Source organism: Trachinotus anak, unplaced genomic scaffold (assembly GCF_046630095.1).
Source record: "Trachinotus anak isolate AG129_WGS33_773 ecotype Australia unplaced genomic scaffold, CSIRO_AGI_Tana_v1 ptg000020l, whole genome shotgun sequence".
In the NCBI taxonomy this organism is placed as follows: Eukaryota; Metazoa; Chordata; class Actinopteri; order Carangiformes; family Carangidae; genus Trachinotus; species Trachinotus anak.
The window spans coordinates 1,522,382-1,550,225 of record NW_027273871.1 but is presented as its reverse complement, the minus strand read 5'-3'; the positions used below and the strand labels follow the sequence as shown (position 1 = coordinate 1,550,225).

The 27,844-nt window shown below is 39.7% G+C and overlaps 2 protein-coding genes across 8 annotated transcripts in view; both read left to right on the top strand.

The window, feature by feature from the left end:
* Positions 1 to 21,037, top strand: part of rxfp2a (relaxin family peptide receptor 2a) — a 43,199-nt gene extending 22,162 nt beyond the window's left edge. Inside the window, exons 8-21 of one of the 7 annotated variants that reach the window (XM_071506351.1) lie at positions 694 to 765; positions 2,727 to 2,801; positions 3,465 to 3,536; positions 6,283 to 6,354; positions 7,303 to 7,377; positions 9,375 to 9,446; positions 9,533 to 9,604; positions 9,718 to 9,947; positions 12,249 to 12,394; positions 13,406 to 13,501; positions 14,595 to 14,763; positions 15,030 to 15,182; positions 17,451 to 17,669; positions 17,887 to 21,037. In XM_071506351.1, coding sequence (XP_071362452.1) covers positions 694 to 765; positions 2,727 to 2,801; positions 3,465 to 3,536; positions 6,283 to 6,354; positions 7,303 to 7,377; positions 9,375 to 9,446; positions 9,533 to 9,604; positions 9,718 to 9,947; positions 12,249 to 12,394; positions 13,406 to 13,501; positions 14,595 to 14,763; positions 15,030 to 15,182; positions 17,451 to 17,669; positions 17,887 to 18,152 — 1,789 coding nt within the window. In that variant the 3' untranslated portion in view covers positions 18,153 to 21,037. Of the gene's footprint in view, positions 1 to 693; positions 766 to 2,726; positions 2,802 to 3,464; positions 3,537 to 6,282; positions 6,355 to 7,302; positions 7,378 to 9,374; positions 9,447 to 9,532; positions 9,605 to 9,717; positions 9,948 to 12,248; positions 12,395 to 13,405; positions 13,502 to 14,594; positions 14,764 to 15,029; positions 15,183 to 15,895; positions 17,430 to 17,450; positions 17,670 to 17,886 lie in introns of those variants that run through there. The other 6 variants (XM_071506352.1, XM_071506353.1, XM_071506356.1 and 3 more) reach the window with 6 other exon arrangements.
* Positions 21,038 to 21,721: 684 nt separating this feature from the next.
* fryb (furry homolog b (Drosophila)) overlaps positions 21,722 to 27,844 on the top strand; it is a 62,508-nt gene continuing 56,385 nt past the window's right edge. Inside the window, exon 1 of the mRNA XM_071506335.1 lies at positions 21,722 to 21,879. The gene's annotated coding sequence lies outside the window, so the exon portion shown is untranslated. The remainder of the gene's footprint in view (positions 21,880 to 27,844) is intronic.

Sequence of the window (27,844 nt, the reverse complement as noted above, 5' to 3'; positions counted from 1 at the left end):
CAACCAGCCAGAGAAGAAGTAATCACCAAAAAGCACTTACACTGTGTTAAAAGCCACACTGTGCTGTGCTTTTCTGGGTCGGTTCTAGCTCTGATGGTGGAAAACTGATATATGATATTTCACAGTATCCTAGCTTCGTGGTGAGTCTACGACGTTAAAGCGCATATATAGTGTAGATGTGTACAGTATGTGTGACTGGTGTTGCTGCCTCAATCTACTTAAGATTCACTGTGCTGCTTAAAAAGAATAGTTTAACAGTTTGGGAAATATTTTAGTCTGTTATTTCCAAGAGTTAGACGGGGAGATCCACTTTAAACCGGGAAAGAAGCAGGAAACTGCCAGCCTTGCTTTGGCACCGAAGTCCAAACAATGCACTTTCAAGCACCTTTTATTCTTAATAATTAATAAGATATTTTTATTAATAAAACTAAACTAATAAAATTAAACAAAGTCACTGCACCCAGTCAGGAAACAGTTATTATTTTTTTCCTTTCTTTCCAGTATTTATGCTAAGCTAAGCTAATCACCTGCCTGCTGTACCTTCATATTTAGTGTAGAGATATAAGTGGAATTGAACTTTTCATGTTAAATCTGCCTTTGTTATGAATATTAAATAAATGAATAATAGGTCAAATTATCGCATAATTTCATTAATTTTTTTGTTGTTGTTTTGCTTTTGTTTTTTTGTGGCAGGGTGTTGGATCATAACCCACTAAGCAGCTTGTCCCAGGACACATTCATTGGGCTCCAGTCTCTCATGTACCTGTGAGTTGCATCATTTTGTCTTCAACATCATCAGCGTCTCTCTTTCGTGTTGAATGATCTCAAACACTTTGACCTCTGAGTTCTCTGAGATGAAGGATGTTTGAGGTTTCATTTGTGGATATATCTACTGAATGTGTTTTTACAGTTTGAAGAAAACCAACAGTTACTCTGTGAGAAGACAGGAAAATAAAAAGTCAGACCACAGAGATGGTATGGTGATATTTTTCAGATATATTCAGGGTCAACTTAAAATTGCAGAAATAGTATAAAATTTTTTCTTTTCCTCTAAATGCTCAGAGGAGATCAAACGCTTGTCAAATGTCTTCCTGATTATATCCTGGTAATAATTTGTGTGACTAAATTACACAGCTCATTTCATGCTCAGTCACGTCTCTGTGTTATGATGGTGATTGAGTATTGTGGGAGTCAGTGGAGTCTTACACTGGGTCAAAATGTAAGTGGCTCCTGGCAGTTTAGTTTAGTTTATTTCATAAGAGTCAGTCACGTCCGTCAAATTTATTTATAGAGCACATTTAAAAATAACCAAAGTGTAAACCACTATTACAATAGTTAAAAGCCAAATAGATAAATAAGTGTAACAGACAGCACGCCTTGAATCAGTGTCAAATTTACGTTAGATAGTGCTCTTTAATAGCCATTAGTGCCCTTTGTCCTCTTTGTTTTTCTTCTCCAAAATGTACGTCCATGCCTAGTCTTCGTCCTTACAAACCATATTTCTGTCTCCATCCTTACCTGTTTTTCTGTCTCCTCCCGTCATTGTGACTTATCCTGTCTTTATCTCACTGACCCGGCTTGTATCAGCCCTCATTAATGTTCTTTGTACAATGGCAAGACTGTGATATTGTTCTCCCAGTCTTTGTTTACGGCCAGAGTTTATCTTTCCTCTTGATTCATTCTGCCTGTGATTTGTTTTCTCAACTGTGTTCACAACAGGTATCAGTTTCAATAAATGTCCTCTTTCTGTTTATGCTTGAAAGATAAAAGCCTTGTAAATGTGCTCTAACTCTGTCTGCCTCTTCAGAGAGGCTCAGTGCCTCCCTGGAGCGACCGTTACACAGAAGTGACCATATGTCTCTCTTTTGGTTTCTCCATTTGTCTGTCAAATTAAAAGAAGAGTCCCTTGTCCCTGGTATCTGCGTCTACTCTCCCACAGCTGTCTCAAGTGACAGCATCTGGTGATATTTTGCTCCATTTAGTTAAAAGACCATATCAGAGGGGTGTCTTGTTGTATCCCGTTGTGGCACCTAAACGCAGGAATAAATTGCTGTTCACAATCCGTGCAGCTGCTCCTGCATTTTCATTTAAACATTAACTAAAACACACACTTTTAAAACTGTGTCTCCTGTTCTTTGATACGGCACTTTTTAACTGTTATTTATGTGAATCCCTGGAGAAACACGCTTTAATTATGCCTTGCAGAAATGTATGGTATGACATTAATGGATCACTTAATCTCGTACAGTAATATCTATCCAGTATTCGCTCATTTTAATTAAATTAGCTTGATTATTTTATTGTAATATTATTTTATATAATATTATATTGATGTATATATATTTTGTTAGATGCTGTAGATACTTAAATTTTGCTGTTGCTAACTCAGAATTATTTTGCCCTATTTTTACGAGACAGTGGTTGAATGACATTTGTTTATTTATATTTGTTGTGTTATTGACTGATGTTAGTGAAATTAGACATTACTGCAAGATGTGTGCGCTGACTTAACGTCCAGCTGGTAGTCACAGGCCTTTCTGTCGTAGCAGCTTTTCTAATGTTGATACATTTTTCCTCATCCGCTGTTTCTCTTTTTCAGAACAAGCTGGAAATGAGAGCGCAACAGTGCATCAGCTCTTCTCTGTAACACTTGTAACTGCTGTGCAACTTTTAATCTCTGTTTTGCAATAAAACGTTCCTCCTCCTCCTCCTCCTCCTCTCACCAGATCCATGGTGGACACCTCGCTGCAGCAGCTTCCACAGCTGAGCTTCTGTCAACACATGCCTGCCTTGGTCTGGCTGTGAGTCTGCTCTGACAGTGTGCTTGTGTGTGTGCAGGTGTGTAGTGTGGGACTCAGTAGACGTCTGTGCTCTGAAGAATGTGGCAGACAGACGGATGTGTGCGTTTGAGCCTGTGTGCATACTTAGAAGCAAATGAGGACTGGTAGATGGAGGTGACGGGGGGGTTGGGTAGCTGACTATATGAGGCTCAGACGAGTGGTCCTCCTGACTGCACGAGAGGTGAAGTGTCCTCGGCTGATGTCATCGTGGTCGGTCAGCTCGACCAGCTAATTTTGGTCTGAGTGTGGACTGGAGAGCACCCGCAGGATGAGTCTGACATTGTGATGACCTCATGCTATCTGTAGCTTTTATATGTTTCTATTTGCAGAGTGCTGCCTCTCATCACTCATACCCACTCTGCTCATTTAAATTCCAAAGCAAACTCTGCCTGTCACTATGTTCCCTTCCCTCTCTTTTCTTTTATTACCCTCAAACACAAACACCAGACAAATGAGAGCTTTTATTTCTGCTTTTATGCTCATTTGGAAAAAGTTCATTTTAATGAAATCAAATGAACTCAAAGAGCACTACACACACAGTATATTTACATCTGAGCACCAGGTGTTTGTGTCTTGTCAAGTCTCCACACTCTGTTCCCAATCCCCATTTTTCTCTGCTTTCAGGGATCTTGAGGGAAACCATATTCAAACTCTTAACTACTCTATCTTGAAGACCTGCAGCAAGCTTGAAGTCCTGTGAGTATCCTACTTTAAAACTTGATGAAAAGCAAAATGCTTGAAATGTAATCACTTTTAAGAGTTTACAAAGAGTCCCAGGCAATGTTTCTCACCATTCAGGGAGCTTCTGAAGTTGCCCAAAAGATAAACCACAAATTAGTTGCTTTTTCATCAGCTGCGATGAAGTACATGAGTTGGTTTTCTGAATGTGGCTACAGAAGACTCCTCCTGCACATCAGTCACTCAGCAATAGTGTTTCTGTTATCACTTACGCCACATTGTCGTCACGAACAAAACGTTCTCTTCCTCAATTGAGCATGAAAGTGATTGATGTCAGTTCTTATGAGAAGTTGGATATGTTAGTAAGTTATGTTTCATCACTTCATCATGCAGAGTTTAATATTCATTACTACCATCTGGACTGATAGTGTTCAAGACAAACCAGTTAAATCTGAATGTCCACTCTCTCTCTCTCTCTCTCTCTCTCTCTCTCTCTCTCTCTCTCTCTCTCTCTCTCTCTCTCTCTCTCTCTCTCTCTCTCTCTCTCTCTCTCTCTCTCTCTCTCTCTCTCTCTCATTTATCATTTATCTACTTGTATTAATTTCATAAGTAAACACAAACAACAACAAACGCTCGGCAAAGTGCCCTGTATCATCACATCACTAGGAAATGGATCAAACAAGGACACAAACAGCTGCATCCTCTCCAAAAGTATTGACAGCCGATAAACTACAGACACAGAAGAGACGTGTTTATGAATGTGTTTTTGATCAACTCTGATTCCCCTTATGAGCACCTAAAACAAAATAGTAAAACCTGGTTGTACAAGAACATGTGGCAGATAAAAGTAGTGAAATGCAGCAACAAGACTGAATGTGGATATACTTAAAAAACCTTGAAGCATAAAGTGCACCATAGAACACAAATCAATTCAGATCAAAGTTAACCCCCCCCCCCCCCCCCCCACACACACACACACACACACACACACACACACACACACAGATATATATATAAATATAAACACATAAAATTATTAAATTCTCTTTATCACAGTAAAAGCAAAAATGCCTGAGAAATAACTTTTAAAAGCTCAGGTTCCTTTGTCATTTGAGCAGTTTGAAAGCATCACACATGCATTTACTTGGAGCAACCGTTGAGTTCTGTAATTCCCCTTAATCTGGCCTTCGGGGTAAAATCCAGCCTGCAGCTATAATACAAATTGCTGCTGTCAGTGCACCAGTGTGCTTTTGAATGTGACTGTTTTTCCCTTCCCTCAATGTGACTGTGCAACCTTGTCACAGTAAACATCAGAGGAAAAAGCAGAATCTAAAAGGACACCTTAATAAAAGTCATGAAGGCCTCCAGACTACACCTGCACCTGTTGATAATGGGACAAGGAACAGATGGAAGGATTTCAGAGAGGGCATCATTCACCTGGAGGACATTTTTAGACATGTGGCACTTAACATCTGACAGACACACCACTGTAGAGGACACATTTTCATCATCACCAGCTTTCGACTTGGCTGCCAAACATAAATACGAGCTGCCTGCTTTGATTTCAAGCTGTGTGACAGTAGTAATGACAGGTGTTTTAAAACCTTTTGTGAGGTATCCTTTCACCACACCATAAAGTACACCCTGCTCCCAAAACAGTAATTTCTCTGTAGTAACAATCTCAGTCTTCCTGTAGTTTTCAAGCCATCTAGTGTTGTTGTTTTTTTTTTGTTTTTTTTTTATGAATCACAAAGGTCCCTCACACAAGCTGGTGTAGCCTGAAATTCACTGGCTTTATAAGTCACAGTTGTCTTTAGTAGAGTGAGTCAGTTATAATATCCCCCAGAAGCATTTACAGGCCGCGCTGTCGTCTTCTAACAGCTTTTCATTACTGGTAGCAAGGAACTACATGTAAACCTTTTCTCACTGGGGACAAATCCAGGCCACATTGAGGACACATTTGAGATCAGACCACATTGAGAGATGGTCTGTGGCCACATTCTTTTAGCAGTGTGAACACAAATGCGTCCTTGCCACATTGTGAAGGACCGCCTACTCTACTGACGTCCTCTGCCACAGACGAATTAGTCCCAACACAGTTTCATAATGAACCAAAAACATTTTACTCTTTCTAATGGCTAAAGCCTCATTTCACTGCGTGCAGCGCATTAATTCACTCAACCCCTCCATCCTGCTCTCTCTCTTACTGTCTCTCTCTTTCTTACACACACACACACACACACACACACACACACACACACACACACACACACACACACACACACAGAAACACATTGACAACGGACCCATCTGTCAGATTGGCTGGAAACAACACCACCTACCTATTTATTTGCATGTGAAGCGGGAAAGTGAGATCCTATCACAAGTGATCACTGAAGATGCATATTAATACCAGGTCTGCACAGGGCCAGAGAGGCAGATGAAAACTGTGAACAGGATAATGGCAGAAGACTCGACAGTTTGACCCTGGGAGATGAAGTGAAAGAACAGCTCCTGTTTGTCTCTTGTTGACTAAAAAGGCTAAAAAAAAATGTTTGATATAAAACCTTCTCAGGCAGACTTGTTAAGTCAGCATTGAGTCAGTGTTAACGGAAGCAGCGTTGTGGGAAGTGGTAGCCACATGTTTCAGATACTGCAACAAATGAGACTGTATGTAGCCCTAGCAGGGATCCACCACGGGGGATCGAAACAGCCACTTTGTAGCAGTCTGCGTGGTTTCTGACAGCAGCTCTGTCCTGTGCAGATTACTGATGGACAACAAGATACGCAGGGTTCCTGAAAACACCTTCCAGTCTCTGTGGAAACTGGCCGAACTGTGAGTATCACCCAGGTTGTTTGTATCGTTCTCATTCTGTTCACATAATAAATTCAGTCTTTAATCTGCTGAAATTAAATAAGAGACAGTTGAAGCAGTTACTGGGTTTCAGTGAAAATTGAAACGTCTATATAAAGGTCTATAGTGGATCGAGTGAGAATGGATTTTACTCAAATCTACTTACTTTATAAACTAGCAGCAGATCTTTTTTCAGCTCTACAAATTGAATCTAAAAGATCTAATCGTGAAAAAATAATACAGAGATTCATTGTTTTCAGCTGTTGATACAAAACAGATTGATTAAACTATGGGACCTGCTGTTTGTCATTACTTAGTGGTTAGCATGAATCAATTCCCAAAATGTTAGAGAAACAGCATCAGGTCTGGATTCGTGAATTATGTAAATTCTATTTCACCATTTCATTTTAAGTTAAGTTGATTATGTTCATTCATGGATGGATCCCACATTAACCAATAAGCGGGACGAATAAACAACCAGAAAGTGAGATGCAACATAGCAGAATTGCATAAAATGTTAATACAGTACATGGTTGAGACTGAAATGATGACGCATAGTAAAACATATTTGAAATGAACAGAAAATGATGAACAAGAAATAAATCAGCAGTCATGCAAGAATTCATAGAAAAGTTTATAAAAACGTTTATAAATATCACATAACAAATCCCTGCAAAGCAAATAAAATGTATCACAGCTATTTCTAACAGTTGTGACAAAATGCTCATGATGACCAGTAGTGTTTTTTGAAAATTGGCATTTAAGAACTTCAGTTAATGCTATGTCTGAATAAAGTGTCTCTGTTTTGATTTTTTTTTGGCTGTGTTGTTCTGTGCTTTGTGCTATCTGTGAATGCGAGTGAATCTTTGCATTTTTCATTTTGCTTTTGTTTTGTTTTCCTTTTTTTTTCTTGTCTTTCATCCTGTTTAGGGATCTGTCCAGCAACCGGATCAGGGAGCTTCCAAAAAACACTTTTAAGAGCCTGTCCAAGTCCCTCCTTAAACTGTGAGTAACTGATAGTTAGTTTGACCCCGAGCAGAGGTGTGCGTCATTATATCAGGATTGTAACAGGAGGGGTTTAAGGTGAAATGATCTCCCAGATCTCCAGTTTTGAGGCTGGATTCAGAGACTGTGTCCTTATCTTACTGGTATTTCCTCCCAGACAGTGGTGAAAAGTAACTGAGTGCATTTACTCCTGCACTTTATTATTTTCTTCATACTTCTTTCTTTATTTCCATTTTCTTTGGAAAATAGTGTACTTTGTACTCCACTACATTTATCTGACGGTTTTAGATATTAGTTACTTTACAAATTAAGATTTTACACAGAAAACATGTGTTCATCTTATAAATATGATGCATTGTTGGAGATTAAACTCGCCAACATATCACAAGGTAGTTAAAATGAACAACCAACTAAAAATAAAATGCTACTTACACAATATTGCATCACTAATAATAATTCAATAATATAATATGTAATGGTGTAACACTCATTGCATAAAGATTACTTTTACTTTTGATCCTTTAAATAAATTTTTTTGAATATTATTCACATGTTATTCTGATTTAACTTTTACTTTATTTTATTCTATTCTTACACTGTGGTATTCAGCTTTTGCTCGAGGTAAGTGAGGAGGTAAAGGATCTCAACACTTCTTCTTCCATCACTGGTGAAAGCTACACAGTACCGCAGTTGGTCCGCACATGATGACAACTGTGTGGTAATCTGCATCTTGTTCAAAACAATATAGGGACAACAAAGCAAATGAATGGGCGGCCTGTGCTGGAAATTTGCCTGCAACTATTAGCATTTCGGCACTTTTACTTTTCAGCAGAAAGATTCAAACACAGCTGCTCGCCGGGAGGGCCAGCGATACTGCCAGGCAGAGTCCTGCCTCATGAATAATGCTATTATAAAGTTAATGAGCTCCAAACAGTTTCATTAGTGGCAAGGGTGAGGCATTGCAAAACAAATTACTTTCAGTAAAAAAATGCCAGATGTGTTTCATAGACAAAGCGTCGTTATGCTTGTTTGTCATAAGGCGAACACCCTCTGCTTTAAACTGGGTCTGAAATCACCTTCATACAAAGTTTGAATGAGCTTGACAGAAAGTGTTTTCTCTGTCAGATATTTATTTATTTATTATAGTCATTCTGTATACTCAAGCCTTGGTCTCTCCTTGTCCTTCATCTGCAGCCATCCTGAAAAATGCCAGCATGGAATCAAATCAAACACTTAGACAAACCCTGCAGACCAGCCCTGGGGTTAGCTATGGACATACGTGCGCTGCATGATAATGAGACACAGACAAATGCTTTCACACGCCAATGCTCCCAATTCAAAAATAGAACAATGTCAATTGGTCTAGAAGTGTGATGAAGAAATATGAAATCTTTGGAAATATCTGAGTCGGATATTGCAGGGATAGATGCTGCTGCAATGTCTTGTTGCAGAGAACAGACATTATAATAACAGAGGGGATATTAAACTGTAATCAAGAGGAGGTATGAGTAAGTAACTTTTGATAGATGAGTGGAGGACTAAAGTGGAAACTCAGAAGCTCAAAAAGACCAATTTTCATTGTATTTGATCAGACTGAACTCAGTGGTATTAGGCTCAGGTCTTGTGGCTTTGCTTTATCTGCATTGTACTACAATGCTGCATTCAATTACATTTTTAAAATGTCAGGGATAAAATAATCAGCACCAACCAAAGGTGTGCATCCAGCTGGTGTTTATTACACACAGGTATAAATCTATCTACTAAATGTTATGTACAGTTTTTGGATATGGAGTTTCGTACTGTAATTAGACTGTGGAATTAGTACATTAACCATTCTGTTAACAGCGTGAGGTTAGACTGAACATGCAGAAGTCACAGGCTTGTTTCCTATTCAGCAATAAACCCAGACCATCTGGAGTTTACTGTCGTTTCACCACATGCTCCATTTCATCCTGATGAGCTGTACTGAGTTTGTTATTGTCTGTTTCCTGTTGTAGAAATATCTCCCACAATCCCCTTCTTCTGTTTCACCCCAGCCACTTCCACCACCTGACACATCTTCAGTCTCTGTGAGTACACAGACGCACACGCTCACTCACCACTCACGCTGCCTGCTCCACCCTGTGAGGTGATGAAATGTTCTGTTTTCTTTAAGGGCGCTGGAGGGAATAGAGATCCCTGATATCCAGACTAAGATGTTTCTGCCAATGAAGAACCTGTCCCACATGTCCGTACGATCCCACACAAGCGTCACAGTCCTCACATCTGCCACTGAATGACCATGATGTCATTGTTTGTCTAAATCTGTCTTTCTCTCTATCTACTCCTTCTCCCTGCCAGATACTTTAAGAAGTTCCAGTACTGCTCTTATGCTCCTCATGTCAGGTCCTGTAAGCCCAACACAGACGGCATCTCATCCTTTGAGGACCTGCTGGCTAACATAGTGCTGCGAGTGTCCGTCTGGGTCATGGCCTTCATCACCTGCTTCGGTAACCTCTTTGTCATCGGCATGAGGTCACTGATACGAGCGGAGAACAATCTGCATGCTGCTTGCATCAAAGTCCTCTGCTGTGAGTAGCTCCACGTGAATACGCACCATAAGCTCGGAAAATATACTTTAATACTATTTATAAACACAGAAACACTCAATAGAACAGGTGCAGCATCTGACTTTGCAGGGTAGGATAGGAATACTTTATTCATCCTCAAGGGGGAAAATTCAATTCTCCAGCAGCATGTGCAGTTTATATTGATAACGATGTCATGAGCCACTCCCTTTGGCTGAGGTGTTGTACAGCCTGACGGCAGTTGGGACAAAGGATCTCCTGAGCCGCTCAGTCCTGCAGCGCAGCGAGGTGAGACGTTGGCTGCTGCTGTAGCTGCTCCTCTGGCCAGAATGTGGTGGAGAGGGTGATTGATATTTTATATATCTTATGTATCTTACAGTGCATCCGTCTCTCCACAACAGTCCTGAGCGAGTTGGGTAGAGGTAACCCTCGATTTAACCTATATATGATATTATAATCTTCACCACCATTGCCGCAAGCTTCTCCTGGTTTGAATTCCTTCACTTTTTACTGGGAGCTGACTTATCCGCAGAGGTCTCCTTCTCGCCAAATCAAAAAAGTTTAAGCGTTAAAAACACTGAATGAAGCAGCTTCACATAAAAACTTTTATTTCACCGATGCCGTACAGTGGACACAGGATGTCAGGGAGGCCAGACATTTGTTTTGTTGTTTTCTCTGATTTTAGGATAACAAAAGTGGTGTTATCCAGGCTGGTCCGAGATCAACCACCTGTTTTATTGCAATAAAAACAGGTGTAAAATGAGGCATCAGGTGGAGCAAAACTGCACCATCTGGGCCTGACTTGATGAGCAGTGATCACAATACTTTTATGAATTAGTTTCTAGATGTAAATAGAGGCTGATGGATCAGCCTTTTCTGGGGCTAAATGAAACGTGTGATAGTATACTGCATATAAAACACTGAATTCAGTTCTTCATGTGAGAAATACCTCTGAAAAAACTGAGCAGCCCAAATGTCAGTGGGAAAAGATCATTTGCACAAAACACAAACCTTAGGTTATGAGCTTTAGCAGCGATTACTGGCAGAGTTATTACTGATCCTGAGTCTTTAGCAGCAGTATTGGAATGAATATCTCTGAGCTTGATCTATATAGTTCAGCATTCCTGTAATTGATTTCTGTCTGTCTCAGTGATTCCTCCTGGTTTCATGGAGAAAAGTTAAAGTGCAGACAGAAAACTGTGGGTAAAAATAATGAACAGCATGTCAGAATAAATAATAAATGCTGTTATTGTTGTAGCTGCCCTGTTATTCTTACAATTATAGTTATTATTCCTCAGTTGTTTTATTTATATTTGAAAAAGACAACAGCCACACAACTTATGGTAAAGACCGAGGGGCTGTAGCTTCAAACAGAACACTCAAAGTTCACAGCGAGGATTAATTTCTATTTCATTTTGGGTGACGTAAAAATTGTTTATGAATCCAGCTTGGAAAGAGAAGAGAGGTATTTCAATGAAATTAAATTAGAGAAAAAGAGATCAGACTAAATGAATTAGGAGAAGAAGACGAGAGGACCTATTCCAGAAAACAATTACACATAGCACAGGGGATGAGCTGTACAAATCGAAGATAAGCACTTCAAAAGACTGCTCCTCTCTGATGGGATGGAAGTGTGTTTTCAGAAGGCTTTTCTAAAAACCAAAAACAATCCATACACCAGTTTTATCACACTCCTCATCTCCCTTATGCACCATTTATTTCCTCTCTCTTCACTTCTGTATCCTCAGTCACTTCTCTTGACAGCCTCAAGCTGTCACTCCCCCGACCCTCCCTCCCACGCCTCTTCCTCCTTTTGGGTTTTGCTCATCCTCCAGGGTTCACTCCCCTCGCTCTGCTCTCTCACCTAACTCTCTATCTCACTCATATCTTAAAAAAAATATATACTCTACTGTGAATCCTTTAACTCCAACCAATCTTATTTCTAACTTTATATCCAAATTGTGGCAGGAGAACTAAAAAGAAAAGTCATGGTGGCTTCGGTAACTATCAAATTAACTAGATGACTCACCTACTTTCTCACCCACCTACACACAGTGACAATCAGTTATACAGTGTGTGTGTGTGTGTGTGTGTGTGTGTGTCCCATGCAAGTGATTACTTCTGTCTGCTCTCGAAGGCAGAAATACTCCTCTGTTGCCAGTATTTTAATGAGAAATATTGGGTTTCGGGCTGCAGGAAGTGCCACCAGCTGAAAGAAGGGCCTCACCACCTGTAAAAACCCCACACTGAGCACACTTGTCTCTGTGGATGGACTCTTCTATGTCACTGTCTCTTGAAATCCAGGTGCAGACTGCCTCATGGGCGTGTACCTGTTTTTCGTTGGGGTGTTTGATGTCAAGTTTCGTGGGCAGTACAATCGTAACGCCCTGCTCTGGATGGAGAGTGTGGAGTGTCGGACCATTGGATTCCTGGCCATGCTCTCCTCAGAGGTAACTTCACACAGACCAACATCCCACTGACAACCACAAACATGCATAGAGACAAAGACATGCGTGAACCTGCTCTGCAAAATGGAGCCTGTGACAAACAACAAAATATATTCACTGCGATGCATATTCCAGACGTGACAGTGTTCTTTTTAAGCTCTTAAATTCTGCCGAACTTGCTTTTTCACTGATCCCACATCAGCCACTACTGCTGTTGCTGCGTCCAGAATTTTGTCAGCCCAGCGTTCAGCTATAGGCTCTGATCCTCGTTTTCTCACCCGTTTCTGCTCATAATACTATGTTTTATGCCTGCAGGCAGCGACAGCCTCAGAGCCTCTGCATGCTAAATTTAACTGTTTACACACCACAACTCATTCTCAGCAAATTGATTGATGCAACAATCTGTTTTTTATCCTACTGATACCGATGCCAGTGCCTCAAGGCAGAGAATCTGAGGCTCCGGTACTGATTGGTGCTCCGTTTTTGTCAGATTTAGTCTGTAAACCTCAGTGTGTGGAACCGATGCCAGGTACAGATTTCTAAGTCGCGCAAAAAACAGTGGACTCCTTTATCTAATGAATAAAACAAGCATTCTACTGAGCCGTGATTAATGGACCATAGCAATGCATTTTCATATTTTATCCTACGCTAACTATAAACCATGTTTACATCACATTACTACAAATTAAACATCGTGCTCACAAGCTATAATTACATCAGACAAGACGTAAACAATCTTGAAAGGTTTATGTTTATTTGTTTTGTGCAGTGAAGCGATTGATTTTAACAGCTGACTCAAAAGCTGTAACAAAAGCACCTAGGACACAAGGAGACAAGGAGACACACTGGAACCTGGAAATAACTGAAACAGCAATAAAGCAGATCAATGTTGTCACGATGGTTCATCTGCAGCAAGTTTCAAGCCCCTTATTAGCTTGAGGAATACCAAAACAATCTCTGTGGACGGAAGGAAAACCATCCATGCCTAAGTTTCTGATGAGTGTTTTCCTTCAGGTGTCCGTTCTCCTTCTGACCTACCTGACCATGGAAAAGTTCCTGGTGATCGTCTTCCCCTTCAGCAATCTGCGCCCAGGCAAACTTCAGACTGGGGTGAGCTGTGCTCCTAATAAAGATCTGCAACATGTCTTTCACACTGATCTGTTGGGGCCCTTTTTGTTGTTGGTGGTGTGTAAAATAATGTTATGATGTGAAAATGTTGGATTCGCTGTGCTCCTGTAGTTCGTCTTTGAAAAGAAATTTGCTGTTACTCTAAGTGTTCTGCTCTAGTGGGCTCAGCCTGAAACATGCAGAGCAGATCCTAATTACAGCAAGGTAGAGCCAGAAAGGCTGTTTAATGTTTGGAGGTGCAGTGTCTCGGCCTTGAGTCAGAGAGTCTTTGCTACACCAGATTAATGTTTAGGTAAATATAAAAATGCATATGCAAAATTCAATACAAATGACACTGCAATCATTCCATGAGCACAACTCAGCCAAACATGCTGTCAGCTGACTCTCCTGGTGCGTGTGAAAACATCTAATTAGGAACTCTTTATCAAGACTGAGATTAAAAGCTTAATGAAGATCCTCATCAAAACAGCAGTTGATGTTTGGACCTTTTAGTCCTGAGGAAGGAAACTCAACTCTTGGTTCACTTTAGTTCAATTCAACTTCTTCAGCTGTGGAAAACCTGATCTATAAAGCATAGTGTAAGTTCAGCTGTTTCAGTTTGCTTTTGCTGCTGCAGCTTCTTCCGCGACTGCAGCCTCCTCTTCATGTGCCACATTTCTCTTGTTTTTGATGAAACTAAGAGCAGTGTTTGTTATGGGGGATTAGTTCTTCAGCAGAATCCTCATTGCTGCTTGGATTCTCTGAGCGTTTTCAGCCAAGTCTTACTGTATAACCATTTGCTTTAAATGCTCCTGCTTGAAAGAGGGTCTGTCTGCTCTGTGAGAGAGCTCTGCCACCTACTGCTGGCTTTATCAGAGAGTTCAGATGGAGGTAGAGCCTGAGACATCTCTCGTCAGTCAGCAGGAGACAATTAGACTGAACTAAATGTTTGTTCTAAGTTCTAGTTAATGTCAGTGAAAGTGTGGAAAGTCATGAATTTGTTTCAGTCATTTATTTTTTATTTATTTTTTTATTGTGGGCTTTGAAGAGTCCCCTGGTGGAAATTCTAACAACATGTTTGTCATCTTGCTGCTAGGTGGTCCTGGCCTCTATCTGGCTACTGGGATTCATTATCGCTGCTGTGCCCCTAATGAATGAGGACATGTTTGGAAATTATTATGGACGCAATGGAGTCTGCTTCCCCCTGCACTCTGACAGGCAAGAAAAACCTACTGCCCAAGGATATTCCACAGGGATTTTTCTGGGTAAATTTAAGAAAACAACAGTTTCATTTTACAGTGAATACAGATTTTATAAATGAAAGGTTCTGTATGTAACATTCAGAAAACCCTTGTTAATATTGTAACAATTATCATTACTGTCAACATCTTGTTGCCCGTGCTCGATTGTGTGAACATACTTTGCAGGTAGGCACAAGCAACATCTTGGGCATCAGCCAAAACAGTGCTGTGATGTTTATACTGTGAAAAAAAAATTCAGCCTCGTGTGGAGCTTTGAATGGGATTTATAGGGATGGCAGACGAGAGACCGGCGGCAACGAAAAGGCGAGTGCATGGAAGGAATGCCAAGCGGGGGCAGCAGGACGCCCTGGACTTATCTACTGGAACATGCATGGTACACGTTCTTATGAGCACCCTGAATGACAGGCACACAGAGAGGGCAGGTAAAGAGACCGACATGGATGGTTAACACCTTTTCTGACACACCACTGGCCCATCGATTTGTCCCGCTAGTCCTGACAACCTGTTCGATTTGATTTATTTGCTGGCGCAGTGCTAAAACGAAGCACGGAGATAGGTCTTCCCATGTGAGACTATAGATTGACTAACGTGTATTTTTTTAAATAGGATGGTGATGTTGCTGATGTTGACCCTAGTTCTCCCCTGACGTCGGTCACATTCCTGTTTGGCCAGACAGTTAAAACTAGATAAAACTTTCCTTTGTGTTTTGTGCTGCCATGGGGTTTGTGTCGGAGTGTGTGTGTTGCGCTGCAAGCCAGTTGTTCGTTGACCTTGGCAGACACTAATGTCAGCTAGTGTTACACATTGTTGGTGCTGTAAGGGATTGGAAGAGAGGCGTTGAGGCAAGGCACTTGAGAGCGAGCAGAAATGTCACATCCTTTGGCTTTTCCAGGAAATCTTAGCCCTCAGGCTGTTATAGGCTACCAAGAAAGTTAGTGATGGTAGAGAAGGTCTCATTTTTAAAGTTATGTTGTTCACACATTGGCAATAAAAAAAATAATTAATGCATGTAAATTGCTTCACATGTAGTACAGTAAAAAAAAAGTTGGTAGCTGCTATTCTGGGTTTGTTTTTTAGCACTTGAGGCAAACTGAGGTGTTTAGTTATTAATACAGTACTGTGCAAAAACATACAGGCAGAGTCATGACGAGCTGTGTTCAGCGACAAGAAGAAAAAGGACTCTTGCAACAGATGGTATGGCCCCCACAGAGAACAACCTACCTGCAGACTCCCTTGTGTGAAAGTGTGACCAGGAGAACTGGCGCTGTCTTAAAGGCAAAGGGTGGTCACATCAAGTGTTAATTTGATTTGGGATTTTTTTTTCTTTTTTTTTTTTTTGTATGTACTGCATTTGATTGATAAAAACTATTTATTGCACTACTTTTGAAAGTATCCTCACTTTGCTTTTAGTTTAACTTTTGCACACAGTGATCAAACACACTACACACTGAGGTTAAATACAGAGCTTTTATTCCAATAAACCACGCTGCTTCTTATCGTGGAAACAGTGAGATTAAAACTTCCTATAATATACTAAATGAAGGTAACTAACACATCGCATGGTTTGTATTTAATGATGTGCAGGTGAATGTGATGCAGCTTTATTTTTTATTTTTTGGTTCCAAGAGAAAACTGATCTCACTTAAACTGCTGCGTTTACACATCATCACCCTGTACCAGCACAGGGAAAAGAATTGCACTTTAGACTGGGCTATTACACAGCAAACACCGTGGCTCCATCAACAATGCATGATTAGTCTGAGTTCATATAACTCAGTGTTCTCACCGAGAACCAGTGAAAGTGTGTCTGGCAACAGTGATAGAGATATTCTGTCTAAAATGGTGCCAGCATTCACATCACTGCACTGTTAAAATCTTGTGAATTCATTTGAAGAGGTGTGACAGCTTGTTGTTCATCACTAAAATCAGTCTAAGATCTGCAAAAATATGAACAATTCAAATGTATATGAGGAAATATTCTATACTGTATACTGTACCTGTCATATACACATTTATGTAGTGGTGGGAAGTAACTTAGTAGATTACTTAATTGAAGTTTGTATTTTACTTGAGTATTTCGATTTTATGTGACTTTAGACTTCATTTCAAGAAGAAATATTGCACTTTTTACAACACAACGTTTAGTTGACAGCTGTGACTTCTGGTTGCTTTTTTAATAAAAAACCCCCAAAAAAGATTTTTAAAGATTAAAAAAAAGATGCTAATGCATTGAGCTTATAAAATACAGTGCATTGTTAAAAATAAAACCAGTGGTTCTCAATATTTTAGGTGGGGTTTCTTCTCCTGTTTCAGATATTAATTAAATAATAATAAAATGTCTCCTCTAAACTTCTCAGTTGGTTTCATTTAAACAATTGCTTCAGACCCAAAGATGTACAATGATAAATTAAGTAATAAAATAGGTTTAGATTAAAATTTCATACAAATGCTTTGCATATTTTTTTGTATTAACAATACTATATCAGTTACAGGAGCAGAACAGGTGCTTTTACTTTTGATACTTTCAAGTGCATTTTGCTGATGACACTTTTAGTTAAGCAGGATTTTGAGTGAAAGCTTTTGACCTGTGTTTTAACATCAAAGTATTTGTGCTTTTGTTAAAGTAAAGGATCTGAACACTTCTTCCACCACTGCCTTTATGTGTGTGAACAGCATGTGCATTTCTTTAGGTCTGAACCTGGTGGCGTTCCTGGTGATCGTCTTCTCCTACTCCAGCATGTTCTTCTCCATCTATAAAACTGGCATCAACGCCACAGACTTGAGGAGCAGACTGCACAGAGACGTGGCTGTGGCCAACAGATTTTTCTTCATAGTGTTCTCTGATGCCCTCTGCTGGATTCCCATATTTTTGGTGAAAATCCTCTCCCTGTTGAAGGTGGAAATACCAGGTAAGGAATGAAACAACACTGACTGTTTATGGCCACATTTACATCTTGGACATTTACATTAATTATAATTATAATTTATTATTAACATGTCATTAATCACTAGATCACTGTTTGAACTCTTTACTAATAGAATGGTATTATTTATTAAAAAAAAAATTTAAAAAAAAGCATCCACAGGCATGCACTTTTTGACTACTTTTCCCCTGGTCTCCCTTAGGAACCATCTCCAGCTGGGTGGTCATCTTCATCCTTCCAATCAACAGCGCCTTAAACCCCATCCTTTACACCTTGACCACCAGCTTCTTCAGAGAGCAGGTGGAACTCTTACTCTGTCGTTGGCAGAGAAGACACATTTTGAAAAAAGATCGCAAAAGCCTCACTTCCTCCACGATCTTCATGGAGATGTCACGGGCTGCTTGCTACCAGCAGCCAGCCTACCTCCAGCGGGTGTCACTGACCAGCGCAGATCCCCGCTACGCCTGAGGGAGACAGGAACTTTCTTGGTTAACTACGGGTCCGGGGCCTATAACTGTTAGATCTTAAGGCTCCTACATGACAGTTGCACTAGTACTGAGTTTGGCTTCCAACTGGAACAACAGCAACAATCACCGAGATGTCTCATTATGCTCTGACATGCTCCACATTTTGTAAAAATGACAACAATTGTACGCTTTTGTCCAAAGCAGTTTACCTTTTTTCATTGGTGTCTTGCTCTTTAAGGCACTTTGACATGCAGACGGGAGGAGCCAGAGATCAAACCGCAAACCGACCCTTTGTGCCATGTGAGCTACAGTCGCTCCCATGCTTGCATGCTTATGTGGCCATGAATTTGATATTGTTCCAGAGGATAATAGGGATAACAAAGAAGAGGAGATGGATGAAAGAATGAACACCAGCACATACTGTGCATCTCCTTTCTACCCTGAGGATGCTCACAATGGACTTGAAATTCAGTTTGTTTTTACTTAGGTGACTCTTTGGTCAGGTTTTGGAGCTAAAGCATTAGAAGGAGCCAAATGTCTCTCTTATCTCACAGCCTCTGTTTTCCATGGAGTGACTGGTGGATGAAGCTCACTGAGTCACAGATGTGAAGCTCATCAGATGCTGAGCTGAGAGATTCAAGGATTAATGGTTTCGGTATCTATAAAAAGAAAGAATGAGTCTTGGATGGCACAAAATGTAGCACTCAGACATTGTTTATGGAATTATAAAGCTTGTATAATACAACTGAAAATGAAAACCAGCTGTTTCATTTCATGTGTGCAAAAACAAATACATATTTAAAATCCAAATGCCAAAATCTGGCTTGCATTTTCTTATTTCAACTGAGTGCAAATGCAAAGTCAACTCAACATGTCATTATAATATCTGTCATGATACAAATCAAGTTCAAATTGACACAATTAAAGTTATATATTTATTGTGCAATCCAAACAGTCTGTTACATTTATGGTGTCCCCTGCTTCCTCCCTCTGTATTTCTGCTCTCTGTTTTTGCTTATGCTGTCTTCTGGTAATTCCTCATGCTTCATCAGATGTTGGATTTACTGGCCTGACTAGCTTTTCTGGTTAGATTTAATTCTGAGTACTTTTTTCTAGAGCCTCCTCTACACAGAAATGTAGAAAGCTGCAAAGGAAGGGGTGTATTTGCATTTTGGTAGGGTAATGTGTTATCCTGTAAGATTATTAAATAAATGCAACAAATGTTTAGTTCATGAAACAAATCTGATTATGACATTTTTCAATGGCGCATTAAATGTTAATGTTTAACACACATCATGACTAATAATAAAGTCACGTTTTAAAGACTGTGTCCATGAAGGGCAAGAGAACGTTAAGTTTCCCACCAACATGTGTGCGCCATGTGGTCAAAAATTTCCATGTAAACTGGGCTTTTGCATTTGCATTATGTCAAAACATGAAAATCTTCCTGTTCACCACTGACTTTAAACTGATGACTATTTTTGCCATATTTTCTATGTTGTTCTGATATAATGGGCATAATCTGAATTCTTCTTCACTTGTTTGTTACATGCCATTTTACACTCCATCTACATCAACATTGTGACTAATTATGAACCTGAGCCAATATGCTGCAGCATTTTGATATTGTTAATTAATACTTTTTTTTTTTTTATTCAGGCCACCTGAGTTTGTGGCTGAGTTTGTGTGCTGGATTAAAACACTTGGTTGAATTACATTGAAATCACCAATCCATACATGAGGAATTTGTTCTATACATTGTTGTTGTCACTGTGCTTGTCAGACGTTACCTGGACTGTTCTACTTTGGTTCATGTTTCTATTTATACTTTTTTTTTGATACTATATATATATATATGTATATGTTATTGTATGTTTTCTTTTTGTTTAGCTATCTTTTAACAGTTGCTTTAATTCAATGACAGTTATCAACAACAGTGAAATAATGGTGAGAGAGGAACAAGACAGTGGAAGTTATGAAGCGAAGGGATGGTTTAAACACATTTCTGCAAAGGAACCCCTGGAAATAAGGACTCACTCACTATCATGCTGTGCAGATGTGCATATGTTTGTTTTTGCTGTATAATATTTGCCACAGGAGACAGCCTTGTCAGCGTATGTTCTGTATGTCATTGTGTTTATTGAAGAGGGGATGGAAATTTTTGTGTTTAATGGTGTCCCCTACAGAGAAAATTAAAAAAAAAGATGAGAACAAACTTGGAGTACATTTACTGTAGATATTTTGTGTGAACAATAATATGTGGATAAAAGCTTCCTGTAACCTAAAAAAGAACACAGCAAAAATAAAATAAGCTTGGATGTAAATTCAAAGGAACAAAGCTGACAAAGCAATTCTGTTCTAAAATGATTAAAGCCACCAAAAAAGTGACCAAAAAACAAAACAAAACAAAAAAAAAACACACAACAGTGATTTGAAGCACTGCCCCACTTTCCTGTTTCTTTCATCTGTTTTTCTGAAAAGCAGAGACATGATAGCAGTTACAGCAGATAACAGTTTTCTATTCATATCTATCTCAAATCTAAATGCACATCTTGCTATTGTATGGGACAGAAACATTTTAGTAAAGTTCTTATATTAGTCCAGATAAATCATTTTGTTCAACACTCCATTTCCAATGAGCTATCAAAACCTCATTAGAGCTGTTAATTGTTTAATGCTGCTATATGAGCATAAATAAGTAATGTAATCGCATGTTAAATAGAAATTTATGAATTAAGAGTAGCTATGGATTATGAATGTAGCATCACAAAGAGAAGTTAATAGACTGAGAAATTGAATAATTTAAGAATATAGGCTAAATATGTGGCACAGTAAAGTTTTGGGCTCTTCATATGTACCATCAGGAGGCATCTGTTAGTTCCCTAATTCATTCTGAAACATGACAACGACCCCAAACACACAGCCAGAGACATATAGAGCTATCTTCAGAGACAAGTAGAACAAGGAGCCCTGCAACAGATGGTCTGAATCTCAACTTCATGGAGGAGTCCTTCTGATATTACATGAGGAGACAGAAGACACCGACACAGCCTCAATCCACAGAAAAACTGTGGCAAGTCCTCAGAGATGCAAGATGCAACATATATATATATATATATATATATATATATATATATATATACCAATTAGTAATTAGTTTACGCTATAGAAACCAAAAATGAAATAAAGTGCTGATTTGGATGTGTTGTACATAAGCATATTCAACTCTTATTTAAGCATATTAGATAATTCTGTATTATATAAAACAAAACAAAAACAAAAACCTTGGCACAAATGCATAGTCAAGAGAAGAAGCTGACTGTTTCATCTCGTCATTTTCCTGTGTTTGTTATCACTCCGCAACATGTCTTTTCTATTCTCTCCATTCATTTCTTCATCACTTGGTTTGGCTGCACCTGCGGCGCTCAGCATCCTTCAATGGCAGGTGCCCTGCCCTTGGACCAAGGTGCGCCCCTAGCGACACGTTGATGGACACAGCCGCCAACCAATAGGAAACGTCCCTTGCCTCAGTTTCCAGAACCTCGGCATCTGATTGGTTGCTAAGGGCGGGGCCCTATCATCCCAAGCAGTAGTGCTGTCAGCCGGGGCGGCACGACTCCTGGAGGAGAGAGACGAGACGGATTGATGAAAACAAGCCGCAAAATCACATAAACAAAGAATCCGTGCCAGGAAATGATCCTGTAGTCGCCAAGCTCGACGCAGAAAAGGTACTATTTGGTTTAATATCACATTAGTGTTGTGTCTGGTGGTGTTTAATGGTTCTGTGGTGACTACAAAGAAATGTCTTGATATAACATCGATTAACTGCCACAGGGGGCTTGTACTAGCTCGTTAGCTACCGAGTTAGCTACGGGCATAGCTGGTTATAGTGGTCGACCTCCATTAAATGTAAAAGAAAATGTGACCAGCCTAAAACACGCTTTCCATGCTTCCCCGGCAGCACTCACACAGCGAACAATGCCGCCTCGCTTTGTGGGGCAGGATTAGCTAAGCAACAGTCTTTATGTCAACAGCGACGCTGATTGTAAATACACACTTGGTGATGGCGGTGAAAGATTATATGCTACACCGCATGTTAGCTCCCCGCTACGTAGCTTACGTTGATTAATTTCCAGTCAAGTCACCATTACCAGCTGCGAACGAATACACTTTGAAGGCATAAATGTAATATACCGTGAAACATAACTTAACAGTGTCTGTCTGATAGCATGTCAGAGCCCGTGGACCACTCACTGATGTAATGTTTTTTTTTTCCCCTCATTGTGAAGATGAGGACATAGTTATTGGTTGCCTTAATATTATGAAACTTAAATTGGTTATGGTCCAGTGGCGAGCATCATCCCGCCTGAGTAGCTGTGCACTTTATTATTCTGCAGCTGAGATGCTCAGGAGTCAGGTTGAATATTTGGTGAGAGAGGGGCAGTGTGTGAGCATGTATTATTTACATGCACCCAGATACAGCCGGATAGCAGGCAGCAGCACTTATTGAGATCTCCTTCATTTCTTGTCATCTGGCAACATGGAATCATACATATTTATCTATGGGAATGATTTTCGGTGGTGTTGTCATTTTACATACTTTGATGGGTTTGCTCTGAGATGAGGTCAGCAGGTATCAGGATGATCATAACCTCCCGCTTTTGCTTAGTTTTCCTTCCCAGCCTGGTCTGTTCATGCTCCTATTTTCAGCCCATTCCTCCTTATTCCTCGCCCTCCCTCCCCTCCTTCCTCATGACTCAATCAACCTCCCTCTCCATCTCTCCAGCTGTTTGGCACAGCCAGTCGGCGACCCAGTTAACGCCATTGTTCTGTGTCTGGACTTACGCTACAAGTAACACACACAGACATTATGTCATGTGTGTCACAGCATTGTGCTTCTGTGTTGTGCCCACACTCCCACTTTTCCCTTGCCAATTTACAAAACCTATCTTCTTGGAGTTATAGTATATCTCTTCACTAGCCTAATTTTTAGCCCAATTCCATCTGGGGATACTGCTATTAATATAAGTATGAGCATAAAGTTGATATGGCAGAAAGAATAACTACAGCAAGAATTCAGTGGAGCCACATGATGCAAAAGCATTATTAAAAAATGCAAGGACTTAGGGTTTTCTATTGACTTGGTTGTAGTAATCTTTTCTAATTACATGTATGTTGGAAAGCATGTGAGGGTGTATTATAATACGTTGAGTGGGCTACCAGGGTGGCCATAGCTAGTACAATATAAATACTTCACCATTATTAATTAAATTTTTTTTAGTACCATAAGAAAAACATGAAAAATGCAGTTTATAGTAAAGGACAATAAACAACACTGTATGTTGATGCTCTGTCAAAACCTTAAGAATGTCAGTGTTTCAGGAACAACGAAACAACTTTTGATTTTATATCAACAATCACATAAAAATGTGTTGTTCCTGATCCTTGAAGCTGTGTTTTATTGGTCATGCAAGTGATTGCAAATGGTTGAGCTCCTGCAAACAGTGCCATGCATTTGTAGAGAGGCTGTTAAATCCCACTTAATGTATGAGTCTGTGCATTTCTCTTTGTACTTAACAGCCTAGGCACCAGAACTGAAGAGGCCATCAAGATGAATAGTGAAATGTCTCCAGCTGTACACTTACCAGTCCAGTAGATTGTTTCACACCTTGCTTGAGAGTTAACAACCTGGGTCACATAGATTAATCTAAACAGATGTAATTCCTGAGTATGATGGTGTTAACAGTTAGAAAAAAATAAGATTTTATATGGTATACAAAAATTTGGTATACAAATATATATTCTACACCCTCTTTTGGAAGTTTAATTATGGTTGTACACTGTGGTTACAGCAGCACCATTCTTTATGGAAAGCACTAGTTTGTGTAATGTAGAACCATCTATCAGGGACCATAAGGCCTACTTGAGTATATTTGTATTTTATATTCATTGCATTTGTCTTCAGTGGTTAGCTGTCGACAGTAGAAGGTGACAAGGAAAGTTGGAGGGAGTGTGACACTGTGCCAGTCATCTTTGGCTCAAAGCAGGGACAGAATGGTTAAATGGGTTTCATGTGTGTTGATAGTGTGTGTCATGGTTCAAGTTCATGGATAATTTTACCCAGTGACACAGTGCTCTATTTTAGCTCGTGTCAGCTCTCTTGCTGACATGTGCCGGCCACTGATTAGTTACTTTTGCTGGAGAGATGCTGCTGAGCTTCATCAGGCCTGTGGGAAAGAAGCCGAAACTGTACTTGACCTCCCACACTCTCGACTGGTGAACCTCAGTCAGCTGGTGAACTATCTATCTTTCCTCGCTGTCATCGTTTCCATAGATACCACCAGGCACCTCACTCCCACCGGCTTACATAACCTGGTAGTTCTGCCAGGCAAACACAAGTCCACACATATACAGAGACATCGGTACACATACGCACACACGCACAGACATTCCTCACCATCTCACTCCCTTTGTGATTTTGCCTCAGGTGCTTTTGTTGTTTTGTTAGAGATTCATGCTCTTCTCCTCAATATTGCTTAGAGATTAGCAGAACGGTTTTTTTTACTTTAAATGACTGGATAAGCCTGTTGTTGCCTTGTGTTGGCATAATTAGAGAATTAATTTATCTGGCTTGTGTGTTTTGTGTATTTGTTTGAGGACTTTGTGTAATTGGTCAGGGAATGTTGTTTTGATGGAGCTCTGAGGCTGTTTGCTGATGCATTAGTCTACACATTAGAGACCCCAGAGGTGGTGTTACATAACACAAGTGTGTGTGTGTATATATATATATATATATATATATATATATATATATATGGAAAGGCCGATGGGCATACTGCACTGTGTGTGTTTGTATGTGCACATCCATGGTTAATACGCACACATGACTTAATGACTACAGCACATATTCCCTCTCCTTCCTTATAGAATTAACAGTAACTGAGTTTAAGTAAGTTTTTAAACTCAGGTCCTTCATTCGAGATAAACTTTTTGTGATATGATATAAAGTGATCGGGCCTAGAAGCATGGACATTGAGAGAGAGAAGTATTTATATTTTATATTTATGGCAGTGCTTAGCAATCACACGCACGGATTTTAAATGTCTCTGTGAATGCATCTTTTGTTATACAGTATAGTACAAGATGCTCAGACCAAGAAGCGAGGTCATTTAGCTGAAAGCAGTTTTTTTCAAGCAAAAAAAAAGAGATTAACTTATTCACAAAGGGGGGATAGTGTCTAAAAACAAACAACAGTGTAACGTCTGAAAGTGTCTTCAGAAGGGAAATTCACTGAATCAGAACTGTGGCTAATTGCATAAGCAGAATTATTATTTCTCTATTAGGCTCAAGGGGGCACCATTGCAGAGCCAGTGTGTAGGCTTGTTGACAGCAGGAGAAAAAAACAGGGGAAATCAAGGACATTCGACTGTTATTATTGTCAGACTACTGCTACTGCCAATACAACTGATCGTACTAGTTGCATGATGACAACATTTTCATATTACCTGACACTGCTGCCCAAGCCTAGTCCCACACATCTGAATTACTGCCCACAACCCCCCTCCAAATTCACAGATTAAAGTGAGGTTAAAAGGAAAGGACAGTCCAGTCTGATAATCAGGCCACTGTTGCCCAAGTACCTGCTAATGATGATCACGCAGTTTCAGATGACCTCTCTAAGCTTTGAAACAGCTTCGTGAACAGGACTGTTGCAAAAAAAAGTAGAAGAAATCGCTGCAGAGAGAAGTGAAAGGAAAGTGAAAGTTTTGCTTTTACTCCGAGAAGGTGTGTGCGCGCCACCCTCAGTGTAAACTTGCAGTAAAAATAAACATGTACTGTATATCAGTTACTGTTCTTGTTTAAAACCACTTGTAAGAATACACCAATGCACATAATAACTGAGTGCATTTACTAAAGCACGCAACTGAAGTATAGTTTTGAGATACTTGTCCATTTGCTGCTACTTTGTAATTCTACTGTACTTCATTTCAGAGGCAAATATTGTTTATTCCACTACATTTATTTGATTAGGGTTAGTTACTAGTTACTTTGCAGATTCTGATCAAATAATACAAATACAAATACAGCAAATCTACTGTGTTATTACATTATAGGATAAGATAAGACAGGACTTTATTGATCCCCAAAGGGAAATTCACAAGCTACCTAGCAGTATATAAGGAGTTAAGCAGCTACCATACAATGCTATAAGTAATGTACATACAGTATTAATGTATTAGTAATTATAATCTAATAATATAAAACAGTACATTACTCTGAAATTGGCCATTCATAATAGGTACTTTTGCTTTTAGCAATTATTTTGATGCTAATACATTTATGCTTTTGTTTAAGAGTATTTCTACACTGTGGTGTTCTACTTTTATGAAAGCACAAGACCCGAGTCCAGCAGTGCCAAAAACTGATGCGAGATCGATAATTTATAATGTCATAAATATCAATAATAATATTTTAACAAAAGGATGTTAGAAAAAGTCTGCTCTTAAACAAAGTCATTGTTATTTTAACCAACGAAATCACAAAGATGTCCCTCTAAAATACTCTCTGTATTTTTATTTGCACTATTGTTGACAAGTGCTTAAAATATGTACTTGATTATATGTACTCTGAATAGATCTGAGACTACAACTGGGAACTGACAATGCAGCTTTGCATCACAAAGAGACTGACTCTTGTGGCGAGGCTCTGCTATCATTAATTTTACCCTTCATCCCAGTGAACCCCTGAACCGGAGTCTTGCTTCAGTGAATAAGCCAAAAGTAAACTTGTTTATGCTCCCGGTTCTCCTGTCAGACCGGGTTGCTGAGCGTCTGGGGCGGTCTGGGCAACTGCTAACATGGGAACATATTTGAGTGACAGCAGAATTAAAAGGCTTTCCGTGGTAGCAGAGGTCTCGCAGGGTGCAATTTAAATGATAAGTGCAAGGGTGATAATGAGAGAAGAAATGGTTCATGGGGTGAGGTTGCCTCCGAGTTAGTTTGAAAGGACGATGAAAGAACAAGGCATGTAGATGAAAAAGGTGTGTCGTACCTGCTGGTAGCGTCTAGTGTAGGATGTTTAAAGAGAAAATCATGATAATTCATGTCAAATGTTTAAAAGCACAACTTCTGGCCCAAATGTAATGTGACTATTAGGCAGCTGCACCACCTCCACAAGGTAGCAAACGATGAGGAAATGAAGACACAAATGATAATAGTAACTGCCAAAAAAAAATGATTGTGGCACATTCCTCACAGCTTCCTTTTGACTTGAGGTTAGATAAGGTTTGTGTTTGTTGGGACATTAGAGAAAGACAGAAACAATGAGACATGATAAAATAATGACTGATGTGAAGAGAGGAAAAGTTGGGGAATGTAGCTAAATAAAATGGGGGGAAAAAAAGAACGACTGAAGACGCTGAGGCAGGGGAGCAATCATAAGCTGAGACATTATTGTTTACCCAGTATTTCAGGCTAAAACAGGCCATGACCTTGTGGTTTTGTGTGTCTGTTTGGGTGTGTTTGGTTGTCCCAGTCAACCAAAGCATGTCTGAACAGTGGGTGGAAGGTGATGCTTAGCTCATAATTCATATTCAGGCTGATTGAAATCCTATCCTGCTTGCTAACTCTATGAAGTTCAGATAATGAAGACGAAATAATCGTGATTGTCAGTGATGTGTGAGCCATTAGTATT